Source organism: Cavia porcellus, unplaced genomic scaffold (assembly GCF_034190915.1).
Source record: "Cavia porcellus strain 051 isolate PalLab524CR breed Dunkin Hartley unplaced genomic scaffold, mCavPor4.1 scaffold_21, whole genome shotgun sequence".
Classification (NCBI taxonomy): domain Eukaryota; kingdom Metazoa; phylum Chordata; class Mammalia; order Rodentia; family Caviidae; genus Cavia; species Cavia porcellus.
In genome coordinates, this window is record NW_026947504.1 from 37,595,357 (window position 1) to 37,621,536 (window position 26,180).

At 41.2% G+C, this 26,180-nt stretch overlaps 1 protein-coding gene and 1 long non-coding RNA gene across 6 annotated transcripts in view; one reads left to right on the forward strand and one right to left on the reverse strand.

Annotated features, from left to right (window-relative positions):
• The window catches only part of Tex26 (testis expressed 26), a 29,148-nt gene that overhangs the window by 722 nt on the left and 2,246 nt on the right, over positions 1 to 26,180 (forward strand). Inside the window, exons 2-6 of one of the 3 annotated variants that reach the window (XM_063232578.1) lie at positions 6,654 to 6,738; positions 12,249 to 12,414; positions 15,415 to 15,568; positions 19,739 to 19,915; positions 21,995 to 22,156. In XM_063232578.1, coding sequence (XP_063088648.1) covers positions 6,654 to 6,738; positions 12,249 to 12,414; positions 15,415 to 15,568; positions 19,739 to 19,915; positions 21,995 to 22,156 — 744 coding nt within the window. Of the gene's footprint in view, positions 1 to 6,653; positions 6,739 to 12,248; positions 12,415 to 14,765; positions 14,887 to 15,414; positions 15,569 to 19,738; positions 19,916 to 21,994; positions 22,157 to 26,180 lie in introns of those variants that run through there. The other 2 variants (XM_063232579.1, XM_023560538.2) reach the window with 2 other exon arrangements.
• On the reverse strand, positions 6,775 to 16,749 carry LOC134471971 (uncharacterized). Of its 3 annotated transcripts, none has more exons than XR_010041759.1 (4): positions 16,640 to 16,749; positions 15,363 to 16,436; positions 15,059 to 15,220; positions 6,775 to 7,473 (listed from the first exon to the last, which is right to left on the reverse strand). It is a non-coding gene; the product is annotated as an uncharacterized LOC134471971 (long non-coding RNA). The 3 variants fall into 3 exon arrangements; XR_010041760.1 differs by having other exon boundaries at positions 6,775 to 14,947; XR_010041761.1 differs by having other exon boundaries at positions 15,363 to 15,668; positions 16,640 to 16,733.

A 26,180-nucleotide genomic window follows, 5' to 3' on the forward strand; every position in this document is an offset into this window, starting at 1 on the left:
GCTGTGAGGCTGGTGGCACAATTACTGTGTGGTCAGCTTCATCTCGACCTTTCGCTTGGCAATAATGGCCCGCGGCTGCTGCCTAGCTGGGTAATTGGGCTCCATGCTGTCTGCAGAGCAGTAAGGAATTGTTCAACTGCAAATTTCCTAAAATTGTGCTCCTACCAGCATGAATGAAATACGTATTTTTATTTCCATTCATGCCTTTGTAACTTAAGAATGAAATATTAAAATACTTAATTCGTGCAGAAAATAGCAAATATACTCAGTTTCCGAGTGAAGTCAATGCAGAAAGAGACAAAAGGAAGAAACCCCACCCTAGGTTTCCTGAGGATGCCTGTTTGACGTTTCTCCTTCTGTTTCTGACCTTTTTTCCACAGTGTTCCCTTCTTTTTATCTGGGAAATGTCAGAGTCCTCCAAGATGCTCTCCTGAGTTTGTATCCTCCACATGAGTAACCACAGCCCGCCACCAGGCTTTAGGTGCTCAAAGGTGCCAGTGAGTCTTTACTTTCTATTTCTGAGTTTGCAGGTGAAAATATTCAGCTGCCTACCAGACAGTTTTATTCCAAGGTCATAAGAGGGCTTTCAACTCAATACGTGCAAAGTTACATTTCCGCCTTTCTCAGACCTTCCAGACTTTGGAAATCCCATTCAGAGAGTCCCACCTGCTGAAACTAGGAGAGAAGGCAGCTTCCTGGGTACCACAACTCGATCACCAGGTCTCTGTGATTGGGGTGCCGCGCTCTCCTTTCTCTGTGTGTTTGACTCATCTCCTCTCATGGGTCTCTGATAGTCTGTGCTATTCCTGCTAAGAGAGTCGCCCTCCAAAGGCAAAGCTAGTGTGTCACTTCCAAAATAGGATGAGTGATTGTTATGATTTAGATCAAAAGCGTCCCCATAAAAGTCTCATGTGTTGAGAAGTGGCACTTTCAGAAGGTAACTGGATAACGGGGCGATATACTCATTGGTGGATTAAACCATTGAGTTTTTAACTGAACGTGCTAATTAGGAGGTAGGGTCCAGGTGGAGGCAGTGTGTCATGGTAGATATGACCTGGAAGGTTGTTCTTGCCTCTCTCTCTCTCTCTCTCTCTCTCTCTCTCTCTCTCTCTCTGCTAGCTGCCATGGATTGCATAGTCTTCCTCCATTTGCCCTTTCATTCTGCCATTTCTCCCTTGGATCCAGCTTGCCATGGACTGAACACTCTGAAATAAACCTTATTCCTCTAATTGTGTCGGATACCTTGTCCTAGAGATGGGAAAGTGACTAAGACAGTGGTTGATGACCATCCCACCTGATTGCTATTGAATAGTGACTGTAGCCTGGGCTCTGAGGTGCTGAATTCGTGTCCCGTGGCTGCTGCATAAAAGCAGCCAAAGCTGATGGCTTAACACAGCAACGACTTATCCACTGGCCGGTCTGAGGGCTGGCGGGCCACATTCAAGGTGTGGTCAGGGCTACTCCTGCCCCAGCAGCTGTAGGTAGGATCCTTACATTCTTGACTTGTAGCTGCCTCACTTCCGCCCCTGCCTTTGAAGTTACACACCCTTTTTCTCTCTTGTTTTTGCCAGATATTCCCACCTCTTTCTTACAAGGGCATCTGTAATCACAATCTGATCACTGAGATCACTGAGGCCAATCCAGGACCACCACTTCATTTTGAGATTCTTAATTTCATGTACAAAGCCTCCTTTTCCAAATAAAGTCAGATTTACAGGGTTTAGGGTTTAGGACATGATCGTATCTTTAGGGGCATCATTCATCATACTATATGTACTGTGGACCCACCAGTTTCTTTCATCTCCAAATTATTGTAAAATTAGAATTATTAGATGCCACAAATACCAGCCTTATCTCTCAGGTTGTTTTGAAAATAAAAGAAAATACTATGTGTAGAAATACTTTGAAAAGTATAATACAGTGTACATGCTAATTACTAGTTTTGGTATTTTCAGATCTTTATAATGTGTTTTTATCATGCTGGATCCATCCAGTGGCTCACTAAGACTGGCAGAATAAGGCTTTAGGAAGTAGAAGACACATGGCCCCAGCAACATGTCCTCACCCATTTCTCCCTGCCCTCACTTGCACTGGGCCATTTCCCAGGTGTCAGACTCTCATACTCCCTGCTGCTTCCCCTGGGGAGTGTTCTGCTCCATGATCTCCTATGGTTTTCTACTCCATGATTGCCCATAATTTTCTCCTACAAAATTAAACCCCAGCTCAGATGCCACCCATAGTTGCTCTAGCTTTACTCCCTTCTCATCCAAGAAGAACGAGTTATGTATCCCTCGGGGTCTCTCTGACACAGAGGACCTCAGCACAGTTTCATAGCTGTGCTCACAGGATCTATAGACTCTCCAATAACTTGAGTATCCTCCAAGGTCTGGACAGGACTCCACATCACGTCCTGAACATGGGCCTCGGTCCATGGAAGGGCTCGGGGCTTATTTGTAGAAGCAGCAAAGAATGAGAAGAAGAAGAAGCATCTAAGAAGACAGATTGTGGAAGAGGGAAGCACAGCTATCAACAAACACACCAACATATTCCACCACCAAGAAAAGTAGAAGAAAGCAAAGACAGGCAGAAGGCACACTTTGGGGACAGGTTTAAGATATTGTGTTTATAGATTTTTAAAGGAACGTTTCTGTTAACGAAGAGGATTGATTCCAATAACATAATTTTCAAAAGCTTTGTCAGTGGGGTTCAAACTCATGAAAATACATGCCTGACCCAAAGAACTATAGGAAGAAAAAAGGATTAAACTTGAAATTAAGGGAAGATGTCCTGGAAACCAAGTCACAGACAAGCAGGCTAGGCTGAGGGTGTGGGAAAGGCTGTCTGATCTGTGCTTAGCTAACACAGGAAGAGGGAGATTTACTTGGCTGTAGGACCTGGAGGCAGCCAGACACACTTCTCCTGTTCCTATGCACCCCTAAAACAGAAATTTAGCAATCCATCCTGCCAGATGCCCACCCCAGCCTGTCATCAGCAAAGGAAAGATCCATCCAGGGACACCAAGATGTGTCATGTTTGTCCATGTGGTTGATTGAAAATGCTGCCCAAGGAACTGTTTCTCCAGGACTTTGGAAATGCATCGGGGTCTAACAGGAAATTGGCTTCCGCTAGGTTAGTGCTGTTTGCAATAGGAAAAGGACAGTAGACGGATGTGTGGACTCTATATTGAAGATACTTCTTAATCTACAAGTCCACCTAGAAGCCTCTGGGAGATTAAAGAAGGCTTATTTCTGAGAGGCACACCTCAGTTTCTTCCCACTTGTCCACACCTGAAATTCTTTTGCCAAAGACATCTTATTCTGCTATAGAAATAAAAGGCTTTCAAGCTTAAAGTGATTCCACCAAAACAGAAATCTCAAAAGGTAATGCCATTGTGAGGAGGCATTAGGGTGCCATGGGAGCAAAGCACAGAGTGGCATTCACAGGGGGCCAGGCCTCTGTTCTGTAGCTGGGGACACTTCTGGTTGGACCTGGTGGATGTTGAGCCATGTGAAGATACTGGCGAATGGTCACAGATGAGCAGATACAGCTGCCTGCCTGGAGCCGAGGGGCTGCTAAATTAAAAACAAGGCCTGACTGACAGAGAAAGGGCAATGAACATAAAGTCATTCACAGACGACAGAAATTGTGTTGGGCTAGGGCACCATATGCTAAATGAAGATTTAACTTTTTAAAATATTGGGAAATTGTCAAAGATTCTTCACAGCAGTTTTAATAGGATAAATGGACTGGAACAAACTCAGGTCATAAGGTAGCTTCAATATTCTAGAGATGCGATGATAGATCCTAGATAGGGCCATTTAGTTAAGACAGAGACATTTACTTTCAGCTTCTTATGAAATGCAAAAGGCAACAGTAAATGCCCAGATATGAAAAATGAAAGAATGATTAAATTTTAAATTTAAAACATAAAGTGCCCCCTTCCCCACTCCGTAAAGGACATGTTCTGAGAGTTCCAGTGGTTGCCTAGAGCCGTGGGTAGTACGACCCCATAGACCAGCACTATGATACTGTGAGATGTCTACTGTGTGACTAATGGGTGGGTAGTATATACAGCCCGGATATCCTGGATGAAGGGATAATTCATATCTTGGGAGAAGAGAGCTGGACAGCATGAGATGGAATCGTGCTCAGAATAGTTTACAGTTCAAATTTATGAACTGGAATTTTTTATTTCACATTTTCTTGACCAGGGTTGACTCTATGTATCTGAGACTTTGGAAAGTGAAACTATGGATAAAGGCATAATATTGGCATTTTTCAAGGAATTTGGTGGTACTTTGTTAACACCAGAGGTGGCAAATGGGTTGAAGCAGAGAAATTCTATGGCTTCTAACTTCCCTCCCTTGATGATATCATCTTCTCTCACAACTCTCACTGATGTTGACATTTCTGAATTTTGCAGTCTTTACAAAGGGTGAATTAGTACGACACCAGCTAAGTTGGAAGGTTTTTCATAAGACACTGTTAGTGGCAGATACAAGGGAGAGTTTGTGTAACATGAGCTTATTTTTATAAAATATAATAGCAAGAACTAAACCTCAATATGTATATTGTATTTATTATGTACACGTAAACCTGCTTATGATTACATCTGTGTATATGCCAGTACGGAAAGAACAGGCAAGACTGCTTACATGGGACAGCGTGGGGAAGGCACAGGGACGACAGGGCCAGTCAGCAGGAGAGGAAGAAGCAGGCAAGGCACTAATGGGATGCAGTTTGGTCATTAAAATGCAAAGTGGATACTGAAGATGGAATTTCAAACAAATTACATTCTTTTGTGTAAGGCTTGAATCCTTTAAAAGAGCATATATAAATATTCAGTAAAACTAATAAACCTGTTTTTATTTTGGGCAAACATGCATAACTGAGTTCCCTTTCTTTCCTAGTGAGGTCATTACTTGGTGTATTAGTCATTTTTCCATCACTGGGACAAAATACCCAATCCCTGCAACTGAAAGCTAAAGGTTAATTTTGGTTCATAGTTTTAGCAGATTTTAGCAGATTCTTGGTTAGCGAGATCCAAGACAGAAGTAACAAAGCAAATCAGCGTGGTGGAAGAAAACTTTTACTGCGTGGTGGCCAGGAAACTGAAAGACAAATGAGAAGTGGGGTCAGAAATAACATCCTTCCAAACCACACCCCCAGTGACCTTCTCCAGGGGTCCTCTGAATATGGAACTTTTGGGAGACATTCTAGATCTAGACCATTGCATTCTTCTCCAGGCCTCCAAAAGTCTTGTGCTCATCTCATTATGCAAAATTCATTTAGCCCGTCTCTAAGAGTCACCAAAGTCTGAGTAATTCCAGCATTGCAGAATAGTCCAGTTCCAAATCTTCTGAGACTCAAGAAAAACTTTTAGCTACGAGACCCTCTAAAAATCAAAAAGAAAGTGAATCACTTGCACTATACAATAACACCAGGTAAACATTCCCTCTGCAAAAGGGAGAAATAGGAAGATAGAAAGGAATGGACGAAAGTCAGATAAAAATTCAGCAAGGTAAACACTGAATCTTGTGGTTGAATGTCCAGCATTCAAGGAAGGTTGTGGTGAGACATGAGCTTCAGAGGGCACAGGTAGCCCCAGCCTTATGGCCTTACAGTTGTGACTCACATGGCCTCTCTTTGGTCTGGATTTGCTCTTCCCCTGCACTTCTCCTCAGCAGACATTCCATGTTTCTAGCATCTCTAACTTCCCGGGGTCTCCTTTGTACCTTTGGCTTTACTTTCACAAATGCACACATTGCCCTGTCTTGGATCCTGGCAGCAATTGTGACCCTGTTACAGTTTTTTGCCTGGCTTTTTAAGTACTCTTCTGAAATCTAGGTGGAAGCCGCATAATCTCATTACTCTTGCATTCTGCATGCTTAAAATACAGGCACTATGTGGATGATACAGAGGTCACCTGTCCACTTGAGCAAGAGCTGGGCTCTTGGAAAGTGCTACAGTGGTCTCTGAGACCCTGGAGAGCTGACCTAGAGATGTACTTCCTTGTCAACCTTGAATGATCAGATGTCCCAGGAACTCTCTTTTCAAACAAAAGCTATGCTGTTTTGGACTATAAGTCTAACAACTTCTGAGATGTCCTCAAGACATCTTTCTTTTCAAAGTACTTGGCTTCATTTTAATGTTAATCTTTTTCAATGCCAGTCTTTTCAGTGCAAACCAGTTCCAAAGGCTTCTGAGTTGCATAGTCCAGTACAGTCATAGCAATGACCCCACTCCTGACACCAATTGTCTATACTAATCATGTTTTCATCACTGAGACCAAGTATCAGACACCCGAAACTTAAAGGAGGACAGTTTTATTTTGGGTCACAAGTTCAGCTGTTTTTGGCTGACTCCAAAGCACAGCAAAATACATGGTAGAGGAAAACTGTCTAAGAACATACCCTTCCAAGTCATGCCCCTAATGTTACCTTCCAACTAGGCCCTATCCCTGAATGCGAGACTTTTCAGGGGTGGTTTAGATCTAAACCATAACTATCAGGCCCTATGATTGGTTAGCTTCTAAATCAAAAATGTTTGTTTCTCTTATAAAATAACTTTAATTTTAATTACCTAATTAAATCTAACATTTGATTGAAATGTTCTTGTTTGGTGCATTTAAAAATGCTTTATTGTCCTTTTAGCAGGTAACACCAACTGGGATTCGTATGCTACCACAACGAAGACGGCATTCACATACAAGACAGGAGCAGTGCCAGCCTTGATCCGGTAGATTCCCTACTGAAGTCACATTTGTACACTCACTTCAGTTTGTTCACTTGTCTTTTATTATTCAGAACAGAAATCAAATAGAGCAACTGGGGAAAGCTTTTAAAATACACTGCTAGGGAACTGCACATGCAATTCCCTTCCAAGTTTTAAGAAAGTTTCTCCTCTCAAACAGCAGCTGGACCACCAAGAAAACCAAAAAGATCACCACACTGGTCTTCCATAAGGTTACTGAATATTGTGGTTTACCATAGACTCGGTGGCTATGTTAATAGGACTGTGCGATCCCAGCATCATAACTGGGCTGAATTCCCACCCTAATATGCAGCAACAGGCAGTGATTATTGGATAAATGAGTGGATGAGTGCATACTTTCTGTGTCATTCATCACTAAAACTGGATTTGAAGGCTGGAGAAACCACAATTCCTTATGCTTATCTCCACTCCTGTAGTTGCAGGATGTTGGCTTGCAGCTTTGCCAGTTTGCAGCAGAAGGCATAGAGTATTTCTGTCCATCAGTTGCCTTTCTGAGTTCAGGAGGAGGTCAGTAGAGTCTGGTTTCTTTCACTGTTTCACTGAAATTCATGCAGTCAGCCTGGACAGCGTGTAGCCTGGTTTAGTCTGAACTGTTTCCCATAAAGACAATCTTTTCTTAAAAGTTCATGTCAGTGGGCCAGGCATTTAGCTCAGTGGCACAAGCGTCTGCCTGGCAAGTGTGAGGTCATGAGCTCCATCCTAGGTACCAAAAAAAAAAAAAAAATGCTCATGTGAGTGAGCAGGCAAATGGGTGACTGGTAAGTCCTTGGCTACCCTGTTATTTCTGCTCCAGTAGGCAAGCAAGCAACAAGCCATCTGCAGTTTTATTGTTATTAGAAATGAGAGTGATCCCCGCTTGAGGAGGGTCTCCTGAGGAATAATCAGAACACTAGTACCCTGATTATCTCTAAGTTATTCAGTAATTTTCATTCATTGACTCCCACTATAACTAATATGATAGATTTTCAAAACTCCACAATATTAAGACTCCTGGTTTCTGTGTTCCAGCTATCTGCTGAGCTGTAGTTTCTAAACTGGAGGTGTCATCATTGGGCTGTAATGAAAATGTGGCATTCACAGGCAGTGGCAGTTGTATGCAATGGAAAATTTGAGAGGAAAACGAAAAAACACAGAGTAACTTGGAAAGTCTAAGACGGTGGCCTTCAATATCATGCATTTTCCAAGTTCTCGTAAAAGTTTTCTATGAATAGTTAAATAGCTGCAAAAGATAAAACATTCAGCCCAAACTAAATATTGACATGTTAAAAGGAAAAATTTTTAAATTTAAAAATTATGTAAACAATGGATGATCTAATGTGTTAGCAAATTAATACTCATATAATGCTTTTTTAAAAATACTCAAGTGCACTCTATAATACTTTTTCTTCTTGAACTCTTTCACACACTATTTCCTCAGTAGAATTTTCCCATTATCATATATTTTATATTTGAAAGCAACTTGTTGTCCACTCAATTATACTTTTTTGCAAGTATTTTTGTTTAATTTTTATACATTATGTGACCTTAATTATTGGGCTATCATAACTATTTTTAGTACACAGTTGCTCAAAGAATAAATATATTACCAATGTTCATACTTGTTTAGTAAAAAGTAGTTTGGGGAACTATGTCTTTATGAGATAAAGTGGAGCTGTTTTGTTTTCAATTAGTTCACAGGTCCAGTGTTGAATGTTACTATTTTTAGAATGTTACTATTTTTAGTCATGTGTAAATCGATCTGTTTGCTTTTTTCCTACTTTATAGATGCTAATGTTAAGTTTATACACACACACAGAGAGAGAGAGAGAGAGAGAGAGATGTGAATGGAGTTTTGGAGTAGCAATATCATTTGATACTCTGATCTCGTTTTTTTGGAATGAGGAATTGAACCCAGACCTCACACTTGCCAGGCAGGCACTGTGCTGCTGAGCTAAATCTTTGAACCTTCATACTCCGAACTCTTTCATAATTTTATGACAGAAATTACAAGGTAATTATTAATGACTGATCTGCTGCCTGCTCGGCAGGGCACTCTTTCAGTTTTACTGAGAGCAAGAAATGAGATGATTTATCATCCATTTCCTGAATTATTTCCTACGTCAGTTTCTGAGAAATATTAAAAAGGCACATTTTAACAAATAACAAATGACTATTAAATTACACCTATTACACGTTCACATGGAGGCAACTTTAATATTACACACTCAGAAAGGACTTGGGAAGTGGTAACATTAATTTTAATAAAAGGTTTTGGATATAATATTTTTAGATAAAGTGTTTTTATCATCACATATTTTAAATATATTTCTATCAAAATCTTAGAAATGAAGTTAGCTCATACGGTTTCCTTGTCACGCTTGTCTAGTTGGTAAAATGAGTGCTTGCCGCCAAACCAGTGAGCACACACAGTGTGGACAAAAACCACAGTGAAAGTTTAAAAATTTCTAAAATTCATTACAACAAAACACACATTGTCCTCAGTGTCCCTCAAAACACCCCCCTGTACTTTGAGCTCCCTTATCTCATCGCTCTTGTGGCTTTCTCAAGCAGTGCTGGAAGTCCTTTTTAATGTCTTCAGTTGCACAGAACTTAGTCTTTTATGGTCGCTTTGACTTTGGGGAAGAGGTAAAAGTCACACAGTGCCAGATCCAGTGAATCAGGAAGGACACTTAGCGAGTATACAAGCCTGGCTTTCTGCCGGGGGCGGTAGGCAGCAGCACTTGCTGTATTTTTTTTTAATCACACGTCATAAAAAAACCTCACTAAAGAGGACTTTCAGAGCTGCTTCAGAAAGTGGCAAGAATGGAGGATAAGTGTGTTTGAAGAAAGGCATCTTTTGAGGGGAAATTAATGACAATGTGCGGTTTAGTGTGATGAAGTTTTTAAATTTAAATACTCATGGTATATTTTGATCGTATCTCATAAGTTTAATATCCTATCAAAATAAAATATCTATACTATCAGTTCAAAGAAATGTCAGTGTATATATTGTAAAGAATATTATAAAAGCTACTGAAATTTAGATTATTTTATGGAAGATTATTAGAAGTACAGAAGGGAAGTGTAAAAAGATTCAAGTCTGATACAATTACGTACATATAAAAATAATGCTATGAGATGTCTAAATTATCTGTAAAGCAAGTATGATAAAAATATGATTTGCCCCTAGATAGTGTTGCATGTCAATAGAACTCTTGCACTTAACTTTTGGAAATAATTAAACAACAATCACATATAAAAAAGAAATAATTTCCTAAGACATCCATCATTTAATAAAAGATAAAGTTACAGCATAATGAAATTGCAAGCTACTTCTGCTTTTTTATGTCAGATATTTTGTTGATAATCAGAATTGGCTGTATTGGAATAAATATTTCATAGTAGGATTAAAACATGCTTTAATAATGATGAATACAGAATCTGAAAAAAGCCCCACAGATTTTTATCTACTAGTTTTATCCAACAACCTTGCCAAGTGCGGTGTCCCAGAAACGATTCTGGTTATATTTAAAGCTCTTACTGCTTCCCTCTCCCCACACCCACATTTCTATTCAGCTGAAGACACTGCTTAAGGATTTTTTTAAAGCTGAAAATATATACAGAAAGGGCCATTTTAAGCACACCATATTCTCTGCCATCATCTGAGAGGCCTCTTCCTAAAGACAGATGGACATTCGGTAATTGTTAGGGGGTGGAAAGCCTGACATGACCCCAGCCACCATCTCTCACTTTGCAGAAACACCCAGACATGGAGAAACAGATCCCTGGGCGATGCGTGGAGCTTGAATGACAAGGTTTCCCCGAGCTTGCTTTGATCAAGTTTCTTTTCTTGGGCTCCCTTACTGGGGTTTGAGGTGAATGCCCCACCGCAATGAACCATGAGAAGACCCTGTGATAGCTGGCCATGGTGGCACACACCTGTAACCCCAGTCACAGGGGAGGCAGAAGCAGCGGGATTGCAAGCTCAAGTCCAGCTTTGGCAACTAAATACTCAGGGAGAAACTGCTGGGGACTACCACTCGGTGGTCGAGCGCCCCCTTGACTTTCATTGCCTGGTCCCCAGACATGGTAACATGGGGAAGGGAAGTCCTGAGAAGACTGTGGGAAAGAAAGGAAGGATCTGAATAAATGTACAGGCTTGCTCTCAGCAAATATGGTTCAGGAAGGAGCAATTGAGAAATTGAGATGTGAAAATTTATTCAAAGCTATTTTTGCTGTCTTCCTCTGAAAAAGTTTACATGTGAATAACAGTGAAATAGTCAATTGCCCAGCTATGTCTGACCTCCCAGATATTTGTTCTTTTGAACACAGTCTGAAACTACCCAGCCCTTTGCATTAAAAAGTCACTGTGAAGTATTTTAAATATACACAAAGGAATAATCAGTGAATCCCTGGCTATAATCCTGCTAGACAATCAACACATAGATGTGTTTTTTTTCTTTAACTGCCACCCATCCTTCCCACTGGAATATGTCGAATCAAATCCCAGACATTTATCGTTTCAATTCTAAATAGTTTGCATGTAGCAAGATAGGATAGTTTAAAAATAAGTAAAGATACCATTACTTTTCTTTTTTTAAAAAATAGGTTCTTAATATCAAATAGCCAATCAGCCATCCAATTTTCCAAATTTTCTCATAATAAAAACATATTTTCAAATGGAATCTAAATAAGGTGCACGCATTGCATTTGGTTATTATGTCTCCCTCCTCATTTAATTTATAGATTTCCATCCCCATCTTTCTTTCTGACCATTTCTTTGTGGAACAAAAAGAACCATCATTCTAGATTTTTCAATTTTATCCCCATGGTGTCATTTTAAAATTCCTCCTTTCATGTAGTTTCTGCAACTTGAATTCTGAAGATTCCATCTGACTCAAATTTGATACTCTGAAGAAATACTTAATAAGTGGTATTACCTATGCCCCCCCAAAGTCACATACTACCCAGTGGCCCCTCCTTTTGAACTGTAACTTCTTTATTTGCCTAAATGAATCATTTCATTAGGGGCAGACAAACTACTCATATTTTAATTAGTGTTTTTTCTTCCATTTATCAACTGTAATATGTCTAAAAAGAGCAAGTTCCAAGATGAAGGTAATTATTAGGTATCATAAATATATACTAATCAAAAAGAAAATAGTAGCAAGACAGAAAAAGAGACTCTTCTCCCCAACTTTTTGATTGTTAGAATATTCTATGGATCAGAATATCCAGCTCTTTAAAAAAATTAATAAAATAAACTTTTACTGTCATTCTTCTAAACTATTTTAAGGCCCCATGTTTTTATTAAGAGTCATCTTAAATTATAAAAATTTTTCTTATCAAGGAAGTCTATACACATAATTATATCTGGCATCACCTTAAGCCAGACAATTTTTTTTAAAAATCTAGCAAATAAAAACATTTTGGTATATGTACCATTGTGAGATCTGACACCTAAAACTTTCTTCAAATTTATTTTTTATTTTCAGTCAGAAGAGCACCAACAGATTAGGATACACATACTCACTTGGAGATCCTATTCTGAATCAGACTCATTACAATGATGAATATGTTTGGAAACCATATTCTAAAGAAAAGCCAATAGAAAATGAGGCTTCAAGAAGAATCAAGATCTACGAATCGCATCCCACTCAAGTAAGATAATATCTGTATGTCTGTAGGATTTAATGCTGTACCAGCAGCCCGTAAGAATGGGTTAATACGAATGACGTTTAACATGCTGCAAGATCTCTGCATCTTGTATCGTCAGGAGATACAAGGGCACTCATCTTCTGTTTCCTACCTAATGTCTTCCATTTCTTTCTAACCATTTTTCTATCCCCTAGTTCTTTTTTAAGTTTTTTTATAATTGAAATGAAATGCATATAATGTAAAATTAACCCTTTGAATGTGAAGTGTCCACTGCCATTTGGTATATTATATTGTGGAATCACCATCTCTATCTTGTTGCAAAATACTTTAATTATCCCACCAAGAAACACAATAACCATTAAGCCATTATTCCCACCCCATCCCACGGCTCTGGGTAACCAATGACCTGCTTTCTATATGGATATTTTCTATGTGGAAATCACTCAAGAAGGTAACTTTTGTGTAGGGATTTTTTACTTAATGTTTTTGAGGTTCCCAAAGAGGTAGCAAGGATCAGTACCTTTCATGATTGAGTAACACTGTGTGACTGTACTGTAGAACATTTATCTTCTGTTGGTGGATACTTGGGTTGACTCCACCCTTTGGCTATTGTGAATGGTGCTGCTATGGAGGACATTGTTAGTATTTGTGTTCTCCCATCAAGAAGAGTGGTGTGGGACTGGCTGTCGTAAATGGTTTCATTTACTGGACTGCCACCTGAGATGGAGCCACCTCAGCGTATTCAATAGAGGACCATGTAGAAGAATGAAAAATATATAATTAAAGATGAAAAGATGTAGAAGAGGGAATCATGGTGCTCACATCTGAGAGGCTGGGTGTATGCCCATGCTGCTTACCAAGACGGAACATGGCAGCGGATCAGGTCTGGCGGGAAAGGGCAGAGACAACATGAGTTCAGGTGATGGCATGTTGGTATGACGTGTCTACAAGTCACATGAACATGCAGGTCTGGAGCTCATGTGGGAGAGGGGCTATTTGTAGACTTAGGAATCATCAGCACAATTACACACAGCCCACTGGTTCCCATGGCGCCCATTCACTAAAATCTATATGCCTCTTAAATATTCTCCTTAAAATAAAAATTATGTCAAAAACTTCATACCATATATGTACACAGTACGATCTATAAATTTTATATTTTTAAAATGTATCATAATAAAAGATGTATTGCCATTCCTCATGCTCAAAATATCTCCAGTGCCTTGCACACACCTAGCCCATTGCTCCCACCATTTTCTGAAGCAGCTCTGGAAACCTTCTTTCATGAATGTCTTCAACTAAGCTGTTGTGGCTGCCTTACTATCCTGAATCAATTCAAAACCTTTACTTTGCAATTTTGGGAAAGAACCAAAAGTTGCATGAGGCCAGATCTGGTGAATGAAGTGGATAAGGATCCACCAAAATGTCTGCACAACCCTGCCTTCTTATTAGATTTTTATTAGATTAGATAGTAACAGCATTCACGATAGCCAAAGGGTGGAGTCAACCCAAGTATCCACCAACAGAAGATAAATGTTCTACAGTACAGTCACACAGTGTTACTCAATCACGAAAGTAACAGCTTTCATTTTTTTTTATCACATCTGGTTAAGACACAAAAGAAGACTTTCAGAACTGTTTGAGAAAGTAGCAAAAGTTATGAGACAAATATATTTGAAGCATGTGGGTGAATTTTGAGGAGGATTTATGATAATGTATCTTTTACTCCAATAAATTTTCATTACTTATGACATAATACATATTTTAATCACATAACTTATGGGTTACAGTTTTCCTTCCTCTGTATGCTATTTGAGGTACTCAGTCAGAAATGGTATAGTAGACTGTCCTCTGTGCGGTCAGCCAAGGAGTGCTAGGACCCCATTAATCTGGGCGTCAAACCTCAGCAACTGCTACCATCAAACAGAAAAACAATAATAATGGCATCGTTACTATTTTCATCGTACTTCTGCCTCCTGTGGTCTTGCCAAACACCACTTACAGTTTATCTAAGAGATCTGCCCTAAATCTGAGTCCTGTGAGCAGAGACGTGTTCAATAGTCCGAAGAGCATGCAATCAACGGAAGCCTGACTGAGAAACTTCTACATGTCAAAGGGCTTCCTCAACACACGCATTGTGTTCACATTTGGTTGCTTTAGCAAATAAGTTACAAGGGGAAAGCGGGGCTGGAAGAGAACCTGAATATTAGAAGGTGCTTGCAAGATAAATTTGGAGCAGTGAACATATGTACTGAGTTCAGGGTGAAGGGAAACTAAGAAGCATCTTAGTAACCAGAGAAGGAAGCAGAAGTGGGGTTTTCTCTACAACACAGGAGAAATAATTTGCTGATTGCAGTAGCTCAGCAGAAAGAGAGATTAAAGTCACAAGACGAGTGAGATTGCTGGAGTGATGTCTGGAGCAGACTGAAGAGGTCAGATCTAGGTCAGATCTTGTCACAGCAGATGCCAGGAAAGGTGGGCCGGCTTGGTGGGGATTAGGAGGGCGGGGGCACGTCTCTGCCAGTGGTTTCCATTTCTGAGGGTGATAGGAAGTCGGGTCATGAGAAAGGAAAGCTGGAAAGGGAGGCAGAGGGCTCAAGTTGTATAATCCTTTAGTCTATTTGGCCGTGAGACGGAGAGTGCTTACCCTTCATAATGTCGCTGAGACCTTCGCCTGTGGGCTCCCAAGTAGACACTGTCTCTGCTGGTTGGAACGTGTGAACAGCCTGATTTCTTTCCTCTTCTGATCTTGTCTTTAGCAATAGTCTGGTTGGGAGCACAAGTCTTTGGAGTTTTCAATCCCACTGTCCTGAGTGTAAAATAGAGTTATGCAACAGTGTTGGTGTTGCAGCTAGGCAAAGAAATATCCACGAACTTCCCTCACACACCTGCAACTGCAGTGCCCTGGTGAGATGTAGAGGATTCCAAAGAACATGCACAAAGGCACTTACCTAATTAGGTGACTTGTATAGATTCTCCTGAAAACTTTATTTGCAATGACAGAGATTTCAGTGGACACTGCCTAAAGGGTACACAATGATGACACCAAGAAGTGGCCTCCCTTCGGAAATTCCTGCTTCCATGGAAGAAATTCAGAAGGCAATCGCAGATCAGTTTATTTCCTGTACGAAGAGAGACTTCGTGGACGTAGCCAAAGGTAAACAGGTTTGCTTTTCTCCTTCCCCTGGTCATGGGTTTGCACTGCCGCTGAAGCAGCCAGAAGCCGGCTTGTGGCCCCTTCTGCCTTGAAACTCAGTCTAGACACAAAACAGGAAATTTCACAAGCAAAAACATTCAAGTATGAAAAGCTGCACATTGTAGAAACAAATTCAGGTTGCTGTGGGCACAGAAAAGAGTATTTAACCTAATGTGTAGCAGAGGGTAGCTCAGAAACAGGTGCCTTTCCCCATCCTGGAGCATGAAGAGAAATTAGCCAGTCAAGGGCAGAGAGGAGAGGGCTAGGACAGCAGGCAAGAGCGAGCTACCATGCTGGCTTTGGATTACATCATTCTATTACTTTCTTTTGCCAGCTTTCAATGACACTTTGCATAAAATACAAATTCAGCTCCTTCTGTGGCTTCCTAAATTCTTGTTAAATAGGTCCTGGTGACCTCTTGAGGCTATCTTCTTCATTTGTGAAGCTCCGGCCATTACGGGGTCTTATTTTGCCTCCTGTAAGATGCCCACTTCTTTCCCTCCTTTTCCCGATGTCCCTTTTTAGCTGCAGTGCTCCTCCCCAGGTATCTCCCAGTGCTTGGTATCCTGTGGACTTCAGTTCCAATGTCACCCTCCACCGGAGGCCTTGTCTTACTATTTTATCTGGAGAGCCACACATCGTGCATCTAGGATGGTGTTCCTTTGTTGTTTTTATTGTATGCTTTTCTCTGCTGTTCCATAAGTTCCCCTAAGGTTTTTATCCACTCAGGGCCCAGTAGAAAGAACCCAGGGAATATTTGTTGAATGATAGAATATATGGAAAATACTCTTTAAAGCTGTGAAGGTATGGGATTAAAAGACTTCTTTACCTGCAGATAAGCATTAAGGATAATGAGAAAACATTTGAAATGCCAGCATTCTTTAAATATTTCTTTGAGTTTTTAATCCAAAGTTCTCCATTCAGCATAAGCAAATCACCATTTCTCTGTGTACAAGTGAATTCCTAGGACCTGCCAAGCCTCTTCCTAAGGCTCTCAATTTTATCTCTTTCTATCTCTCCCCACTCGCTTACCTTGGTCCAGTCTACCAATATCTTTCCTCGAGTGACCTCCAATTCAACTCTCTCTCCTAGTTTTGTCTGCTGTGATCCACTATGCACATTATAGCCATACTGAGTTTCTGGATGTGTGAATTTATGTCACTTTTAGCTTAAAATCCTTAAGAGATTTCCCGTTGTCCTCAGGATAACAGCTAAGCGTCTTAGCTGGATTATCGGTATCATCTGGCCTCTGCCTCCAGCCTTCTCTCCTGCCTGCCCCACCTGCCCAGAGAGACTACACTCCTGTCCATTCTGTAGACTCATCACACCACCTGTGGTCCCCCTGCCTGCCCACCTTGCCGCCTCCTGTATACAATACCTCTCCGTTTCCTCTTTTGGCCTATCACTTCATTCTGATCTAGGCTTCTCTGATCCCAAACTTCAGTGTGATGGTTCTCCCATGTGGTTTGTAACCCCACCAATTCTAACCTCCTTTTGCAGAATGTATCAAATAATATCGAAACGATCTTATCTGTGTGTGTTTCTCTAATACTTGAAGCTTTTGAAGAAGAGAGACCACATCTTAGCTTTTTTTCCTCATTATTGAATTAAAGTGAATGAATGAGAAACACTAAAAGGTGGTTTTCACTTTGAGGCTTGGAGAATTTGATTTCGATGAAACAGAACAACTGGTGAGAACAGTAGGATCAGTTCCCTCTTTGCTATAGTTCATGTGCCCAGTGGTTTCTAAAGGTCCTAGTGGTTTCAAATGGTCCTTTTGGACTGAGCTTTTCTGTAGAGCCCTCTCTCATCTTAAAGGGGTCAGTTCATCTTTCAGCCTGACCTACTGATACAGTATCACAATTTCAATGGGAAAGAAACCAGGGGAACTGAGTGGGGGTGACACCTGGGCAGAGTCCAGGGCTTGGGTCTGCTAAGCTCTGGATCGTGGCTATCTTATCTTCCATACTTCAGCACCAGGATGGGAGTCTCAGGTGTTGTAAAGCCTCAAGGAGCTCAGTAACATAAAATTTTATAAATACATCAGTGAGAAAAATTAAGCCTGCACTATGCATGAGCATCATACAGTTGACTAAGAGTTACCTTAAGCATACATCACGTAGGCAGTAACTAGAATGTGGTTAAGATATTAATTGCTAATCAATAGCAATTATATTTCTAGTTTTTGTTTGCTAGTAAACAGTAAATATTTAATGAGGCCTATTTCTGCAGGAAGTACAGAAGATCAATGAAGAATAAGATTTACTCTTTGTCTTCATAGGAAAGGAGGGAACTTTTAAGTCCTCACTGTGTCCTTATCTGCAGTGATCCAAATTCTATGCAGATGCATCTGGTCCACATGGAAAGGCATTCTGACCAGCCTATTCTCAATTCATCTCTCCTGGGCAGCTATTCCTTCCGTCCTGTCCTGTGTGCCCCATCGCCCACAAGCCACGTTTCCTGGGCACACTGCACATCCAGCATTCACTGTGGTCCTTATCCTCCTCTTATTCCCCTAACCTCACCTTCTTTGGGCTTCAGTAGCACCTTGTTTAGGGCTCTTAGCGATTCTTAAGCACACGGGAAGTTTGTTCACGGTATACGACCCTGGGGATCTTCTCAAGATCCTCAATATCTGAGATGAGGTTCAAAATATATATCTGTAGAAACTTCCCAGGTGGTTCTGCCATCTCAACTCCCTGTGAGATCCAGTTTCCAGGGTGACTGTGATCGCCAGTCTCACCACAATTGCTAGCTCTTTGTTTTGCAAATGCCTTTCTAACCATAGACATTTGGTGTTGTCTGAAGGCAGAACAATGACATATTTATCAATAACGTTGGCAAATAACACAGAATACATCTAGGAAGTAAAAACATGTGTTACTTAATGGTTGCTCTAGGGGAGAAGGGTAGACATGTGTGTCCTACATTTCCAACAGAAATTTGGTTTTCTCACATAAAACTATTAGTAAATGAAAAAAAACCAAGTTAGGAGTGGAAGTTATCAGGAACAATGCCAAAAGAATTTACAAAATAAATATGGGCAGTTCCTGAGGTCATTCTGAGGCCAATGAGGGTTTGCATCTGCTAGGTAATCCAAAGAAACAGGCAGCATGTGGTGGAACCCACACCTCCTCTGTGGGTTGATTCCGATCATTTTTAAAAATCAATATTAAAATGCTCTCCAGTGCTGGTAGATGCAATTAACTATCCTTTGATATACTACACATACCAGTAGATGCCTCTATGAATCTTTTGATAGATAATGTCTGTTAGAATTTGCTTTTGAAAAAGATCTACTGAAAAACCAATTTGGAACAAAATTGAGTCGTGTCAATAGTAATTTGCACTGTTTGGACGTTGCTTATTAAACCCATGTTTTTAACCTCTGTCCTTCTGAATAAGATGTTGCTGTAGGTGTCCAAATTAAGGCTTTGCAGCAAGATTAGGGTGAACATATTCTAAGTGAGATGGCTTATGATGTTCTGTGTAATGTGGCAGTGTTTGCAGAGCTGGTGGTTAGTGCTTCACAGATATTTAATGGTGACACATTTAATGAATATTTTTAACAGAGGTAGTTCAAAGAAATAATCATGTTGTTATTCTCTAATGACAATGGTGCCACTTAGCCTTCCATCAGTAAAAGATAAGCTTTGAATGATTCTTTTCCATGTAATGGGGATGATACACATCATGCCATCTAGGGCTGCAAATTAAAAAACAGGCTGCCTAGTAGCAAATGAATACTTAGGCATACTTATGCTAAAAGTTCCTCATTGTTTATCTTCAATGTAAATTTCACCGGGTATCTTTTGTTTTATAGGACAACCCCTGCCATAACTCCCCTGTCACTCTGCCCAGCACGGATGAGGCAGATATGGTGGGAAGTGATCAGCTCCTTCTGAACTATCAAGTAGAACAAAAGGATGCTGCCAATGGACAAATACATTGATTAGAAACTGCTTATAATCCTTTGAGCACATACTTCACGTGCTTGGTCATAACTACATAGCAGGAGCACGATTTTCATGTGATACATTGGCAGCTACTGCCAGAAGTAAAACGGTGAAATACTACTCAGAAGTAGTTCGCCGGTAGTAATCCCTGCCTTTATTTCCACTCTCGCCCTAGAACAAAAGAATAAGAAAAGTCCTCAGGTGTCCCTGGAGTGGAAAAAGTTCCTTCCCCGGCCTCTAGACACTGAATTTCGACGGAATTACCAAATTCCAGTTAAAATTCCTGAGTTGCAGGACTTTACTTTCCGATATGGATGCTACTCAAGCCTGCGAATTCCTTCTCGGGGTCTGGGTAAGTCTACATCTAGCTTTTAAACAACTCGGTAGATTCTGCTGACACCCACCCAGCAAGGGTTCACTGCCTGATACACAAAGGCCAGTCCTGTGGCTTTGGTTTTCACCAAAAGGGGCTGGGGATGTAGTTCAGTGGCATCACATTCGTCTAGAAAGTGTGAGGCCCTGGCCCAACCCCAAGTACATAAGCAAACTTCACTACAGGTCAGCAAACGAGGAGGTGGGGCAGCTCAGCTCAGCCTCCCCATGCTCACATAGGTAGCAAAGGAATCAATGGAAGGCACAGAGTGAGGGGAGCTGAAGGGTCCATTGTCCACAACCAGTAAACAATGCTCGCTGTGCACACCTGGCCTGACAGAAGCTGAGATTCTGTGTGATTTGCAGTTATTCTGGTCCATCCTGTGTTAGTTGGCAGCAGCCTTTGCTTCTGACAGAGGTCCACAAGATTCAGTTCTCCTCCTTAGGTTCAGCTTAGGAGTGATTTGGTTCTGCCTGGTCTCCAAGGTCTGTATCTATATCCTGAAAAACATCTTGCACAAAAGTTTTGGAAATAGAGCAAGTGTCATTTTCTGTCCGGATTTCACGATCCCCTGGCTTCAAGAGTTTTCCTCAACCCGCAGGGTCCTGGAATCCAGTTTTGACAGTAGTCATGGGAAGGGCAGTTGTTCAGACGTGTCTTTGGAGCCTCACTTCTGTGACTCTGAGCCTTAAGCCTTGGTACAGGGAAGCAGATCTCAGAGAACTGCTTAGTGGCCTGAGTCTGTCTGGAGGAGCAACAGATGGGGTTAGGGATGCTTCCACCTTATAGAGTGAAAGGAGGGATGCAGTTGCTGGAAAATGACAGGAAAAGATGGGGAAGAAATCACACTAGAGGTGCTCATTCATTGGAACTGTATTCTTATGTCACATGGCCTCAAACATTTTCAGATTTAACATTCATTCTTTTAAGATCCTGGTTTCTAATGTTTTCAACAAAGAAAAACTTCCATGAACAAGCAAACTCTCTCCAAGAACACAAGTTGGTGTCACCCTGAGACTTGATTTATTCCTGGCATAGAGCTGGGAGTAGTATCAGGTAGTATCGGGATTGTGTTACAAGGTAACACAGCTGGTCTAGAGCACTCAAGCCTCTTGTGGACGGCCTCCAACCCTCGCCATCTGTGCTTCTGCACCTCAGGGTAGTGGCCTGAACCCCAAGGCAGCTCCTTCCTTCATCATCAATACTTCAATGATTCGTGAGTTCTAATGGCTGGAGTATTTCTTGCTAAACTTCTAGGCATTGACTCTACTTTTTCCCAGAAAAGCTAACTGGTAGAAATATGTGATTCTATGAAAACCTTTCACAGTCTGGTCCTTCATGTGGCCAATGACCCTTTAAAAAGGGCATGTGGAACTGGAAGCAAGCGTTAAGGAGTTCCTTATGGGTTACAAAGATTGAACTAGTTATAGAAATTGGTTTCTTTATTATGGCTTTATTGTTTTAGTGATAGTCTCGCAGATCTCAGCATCCATATTCAATGAACAATATTCATAATCAAATGTATCTGACATGGATTTGCCTACACCTCCTACCTCACCAATCTAAATGGACAATGGAATACTGGCTGTAAACCTCACTGTTCTTCCAAACTGCTTCTCCTGAGCCTCCTGGTCACTAGGAGGAGGTTTCTAGGGGACCAACCCAATTCTACACAGGAGATGTCCTGAAAGAGAGAGCTGCTGTTAAAGCCTGCTGTCTAGTAAGCAGGTGGCAATGTCACCATCCTGATCCACTGTCCTGCATTTGAGGAGAGCTTGGGGAGAACTTCTGCTCTGAACATGGGGTTCCAACCCCATGTTGTGGCCACTGTCCCCATCTCTCCACTTCTAGCAGCAACAGTCTGAAAGTTTCAGCAGCTGGGCATGGCTTCTAGTCATTGGAGGAGTCAGATTAATACCATGCTTTAGTTTCCAGCATGATTAAGGATACTGAGTAAGGCTTAAGTCGGGCCCAAGGGTGTCAGGTTCAGAAAGAGGAGCCTGAGTTCTTGCTCAGATCACAGCCTGTGTCTCTCCCCTTCTCTGTGTATTTCTGCAGTTCCCTCTGTGCTGCACAGTTACATGAGGAATCAAGAACGGACGAAGCAGCAGACCATGTACCAAAGTGAATACGGGAAAGCCTACCTGGACTTCCTAACGATCCTGAACTCCTTTACTCCTGCTCAAATCGATGAGTACCTTCAGAGTGTTTCCGACAAAGGTAAGATGAAGTCTTAAGGTGGCATCTCACACATTTACAGGCCATCATATGCTGCTTTATGCCAAGTAGCAATTGCTTCCGTCTTGAGGGGTTAGAGTTAAATGCTCACAAAAAGAAAATTATGGCTTCAAAAAGCCTCGGGGTGCTGTGAAAGCCTCAGTCCTTTGAAGAAAAATTTTTGTCTTTAAAGAGGCTCTAGTGATGCTGAACCACTTATTAAAAAGAAGACATAGAGCTTTTCCTCTACTTCTGATCTCGTTTTTCCAGTGGTTGAGTTGCTTTGGATCAGTTACTGTTTTCTATGGCTAATTTACTTATCCAGTGAGTGATTGTACCATCCCATGGTTTTGTCTTATTTACTTTTTCCTGTTTGGTGAGACTTTTTGTGACAGATTGTTTAAGGTCCACGACAGCCCTCACATTTCACAGTGGCAAAGACAGCAGATGTTATTCTCAGGATGGTGTCGCTTCGCATAGCAAAGACTTATCCCATTTGGGTGCTAAGTGACAGGGATAGATTTGGGACTATCTCAGGGGAAATCGGTCAGTCTAACTGCAAATAGGTTAAATGTTCATTTAGGGGAGAAAGGAGTTTGAAGGGAAAACAAAACTCTACCAGTGACTGTATCTCAGTGGTTCCACAGGGAATCACACACCATGTCACGCTTCACGTTTGAATATATATATATATATATATATATATATATATATATATAAAATATCACATTGAGTATATATATATCACATTGAGTACATATATCACATTGAGTATAGATATATCACATTGAATATATATATCACATTGAGTATATATATATATCACAGAAGTGTGCTTATATAACATTATATCAGCAAATTATGCCCTATAGGAAACATATCATTTTTTAAAACTTTTTATTATCTTGAAGGTAGTAAAATATAACAGAACAAGATGGAACAAAGCCAATTTAGACAGTGTAGTGAAAATGGTACAGAACTTCACAGCAGGTTACCAGAAAAACAGTAATAGATATCACAGTATATCTTGTTATCTTCACAATAGTTGCTCATTCAATCAGGTATTGCAAAATAAAACAAAATACAGAACATTATAGAATTTGTCAAAACAGAAAATTGAATAGAGCCATATCATTAATCAGAATAAAGCAAAACAGGTAAAAATATTTGCCTTTAAGAGAAGAAAATCCCCCTTATTTGCTATATTGTATATGGTCAACCTCCCAAGAGATGTTCAGATCTCTGGCTCCCATTTGCTAGCAGAGGGGTGGGAGGAGGAGGTGGGAACTAGAGGATTTTTTTTTTAAATCGGTACTGGGGATTGAATTCACCACTACACACTTGCAAGACAGGCATTTATGCCACTGAGCTAAATCCCCAGCCCGGAAACATACCATCTTAAAAGAGGAATTCAAAAGCAAATATAAGTAGAGGTTCTAACATTTTTCTTCCACCTGCTAGGTCATCTCCTGTGCTCCACTTTGTGCCTACAGGCAATGTGGGGTCGTGGTCTGTTCTGTGTCATGGGGTCAAGCTTAAACTCAGGACTTGCCCTAGGTACTCAGCATCCTTTCAACTCTCCCACCTGACTCTCTCAGAGCCCCAACCACGGAGGTCCCCAGCCAGTCACAGTGCTGGCTCTTCTGAGCCTTTCATGGAAAGCCGTTTCCCCTCTGGGATATCCTGCTCCAAACAAGACTGAAGGCCTTTAATAATTCAGATTGGTGTGTGTATGTGTGTGTGTGTGTGTGTGTGTGTGTGTGTGTGTGTGTGTGTTGGAAGAAAAGGCATTTCCACCCTTAAAAGTTCTTGAATGTTGGCTTGCAAGGAAGTAGAGGAAGCAGATGTTTTGCTTCACACTGAAGCAGAAACACAGTATGTATGTTCTACTGCGAGGCTCGTTCCTCTCAGCAGATGCCTCTGGGCCAGTTTGACACTTCAGAAGGAAACCAGCGGGCTCAGGAAGTCTGCTGGTACCATCTTCCCCAAACGCAGAGTGGAAAATTGGTAACAAGCCCCAGCCGCCTTCCTCTTCTTTCCCCAGCTTTGGTGCACATTTATAAAATCATCCTTTGCATTTTACAGAACTCATTTTAGCCCTAGGAGCACATCTATAGGGCCATTTGGCAAGAGCATATCTGTCTTCCCTAAGCAGAGGCTCCCATCTGCCCAGAGACCGGCCATAGATAGGTGCAGTCACTGCTCTGGCAGTGCTCCTGCCACGGTAGCTGCCAGGATCTTGTTTGTGTGTCCTGTGCTATCCGAGCCTTGGCAGTGCCTCTATTTGTGAAACCTTTGCTCAACTTGGCATCTATGTCCTCCAAGATCCCTACAGTAAGATGACCTTTCTAGCCAGCACTATCTGTCCACGCAGTCAGGTTTTCCTGCCCAGACAGGTGACATATGACCTATTAGCTATCCAGGTAACATTAAGATGGGCCAAACTTTTGTTTCTTGCTGGGTATTCTATATCCTGGTACCGTGAGGGTAGCACTAGAGGCAGGTAGCCAGAGGCTCGTGGCCAGTTCTACCTTGGGCTAAGGAAGAGAGGAACTCCTTCCTGTGGGTTTTAACTTTTCTTTCCCAGCTCTGCTTTAGAATGTCTCACTCATCAATGCCAGCTACGACAGAAGCCAACAGGCAAGTGGGAGGTTCCTTTTGAGTCTGTATGTCCCAAACCTCATGTCGTTTTCTACTGTCAGGGATGACATAACTGCTTTTCTGCTGGTGGATAGCTCAACAGTACTTTTTTGTCGTGGAGTTAAGCCAGTAGGTAGAGTATAAAATGCCTGGCAGATGTCTAAGACTGAATTAAAACCCAGCTTAAATCATTTTACTGGCTGCTTCCTTTACAGGTAGTAGGTCCAATTGAATAGGAGCCCAGAACAGAAGCATTTTCAGAGAGAGATGGAAAGAGAGACAGAGACAGAGACAGATAGGGATCTTGGGGAGAGAAGGGAAGTACGGAGAGGGGGAACAAGAGAAGGGAAAATATTACAGAGAAACCAGTTTCAAACCAAATAGAAGACTCTTTGCACCAACGAATCTAGAAAGCAACTTGTTTATTGATTACAACACCAGTGGGCTAGCAGGACTAGGTCCAAATCACTAGCACCTGAGGCAATTTTGGGTTCAGATTAAATATAGCTTGCAAGCAGGAAGTACAAGACAGATGGCAGAGTATTACATGATTAGTTACTTACATTGTCAATCAGATCATTCTAGATAGATTTAATTCAAAGGAATGGTTTATCATAACCTAGGAACGTCTTGGGGACTAGAGGAAGAGGTTTAAGTGGAGCAAGCAGAGTTAAAAGGTATCTTTTACTGGGTTCATTTGCCCCGGCCAAAGTCCTTGAAGCCAGTTAGAAGCAATAGGTTTTCTTAATTAAGGGAAACATAAGCTGAGAATAGTGGGATTGGCCCAGCACATTATCAGAAGAAAAGCAGCTGGACTCAGATAGTCAAAGCTGACGGAATTCAGCAGGGTGTTTATGTGACAGGCGGCAGGAGCACAGGCCGAGGCTGCTATTTGATTGTAACTTGCATTGACATGTCTATATGTTCGTTATTCTATAACTATACCTTACTAAGCAAATAATTGCACCCAAAAGAGAGGAGAGGGGAGGAAGAGGAGAAGAGAATCAAGAGGAGGAGGAGGAGGAGGAGGAAGAAAGATTGTCCCCTTAGGTAATAGTTTAAGTCAGGGTGGAAAGAGGGCAGGCTGAGCAGGGACAGAGAAAACTTCAAGAAGGCAGAAAATAAATAAGGCTGGGGAAGAAGAAAGGATAGAGCAGCTGAAGGTGAACTTCCTGTTTCCATTAACTCAGTGAGTTACCAGTATTTGGTGCAAATGAATTTGAAAGTCAGAAATCTGAACATTTGGAAGTATCGACATCATATTACAGACCAAAAATTCCACATCTGACTTTCGTAGGATGGGTTGCAGTTTTTTTTTTTTTTAAAAGTGCAGGCACACTAAAAGTATTTTCTACGATTACTTTCAGTCTGTGTATAATAAGGTGCA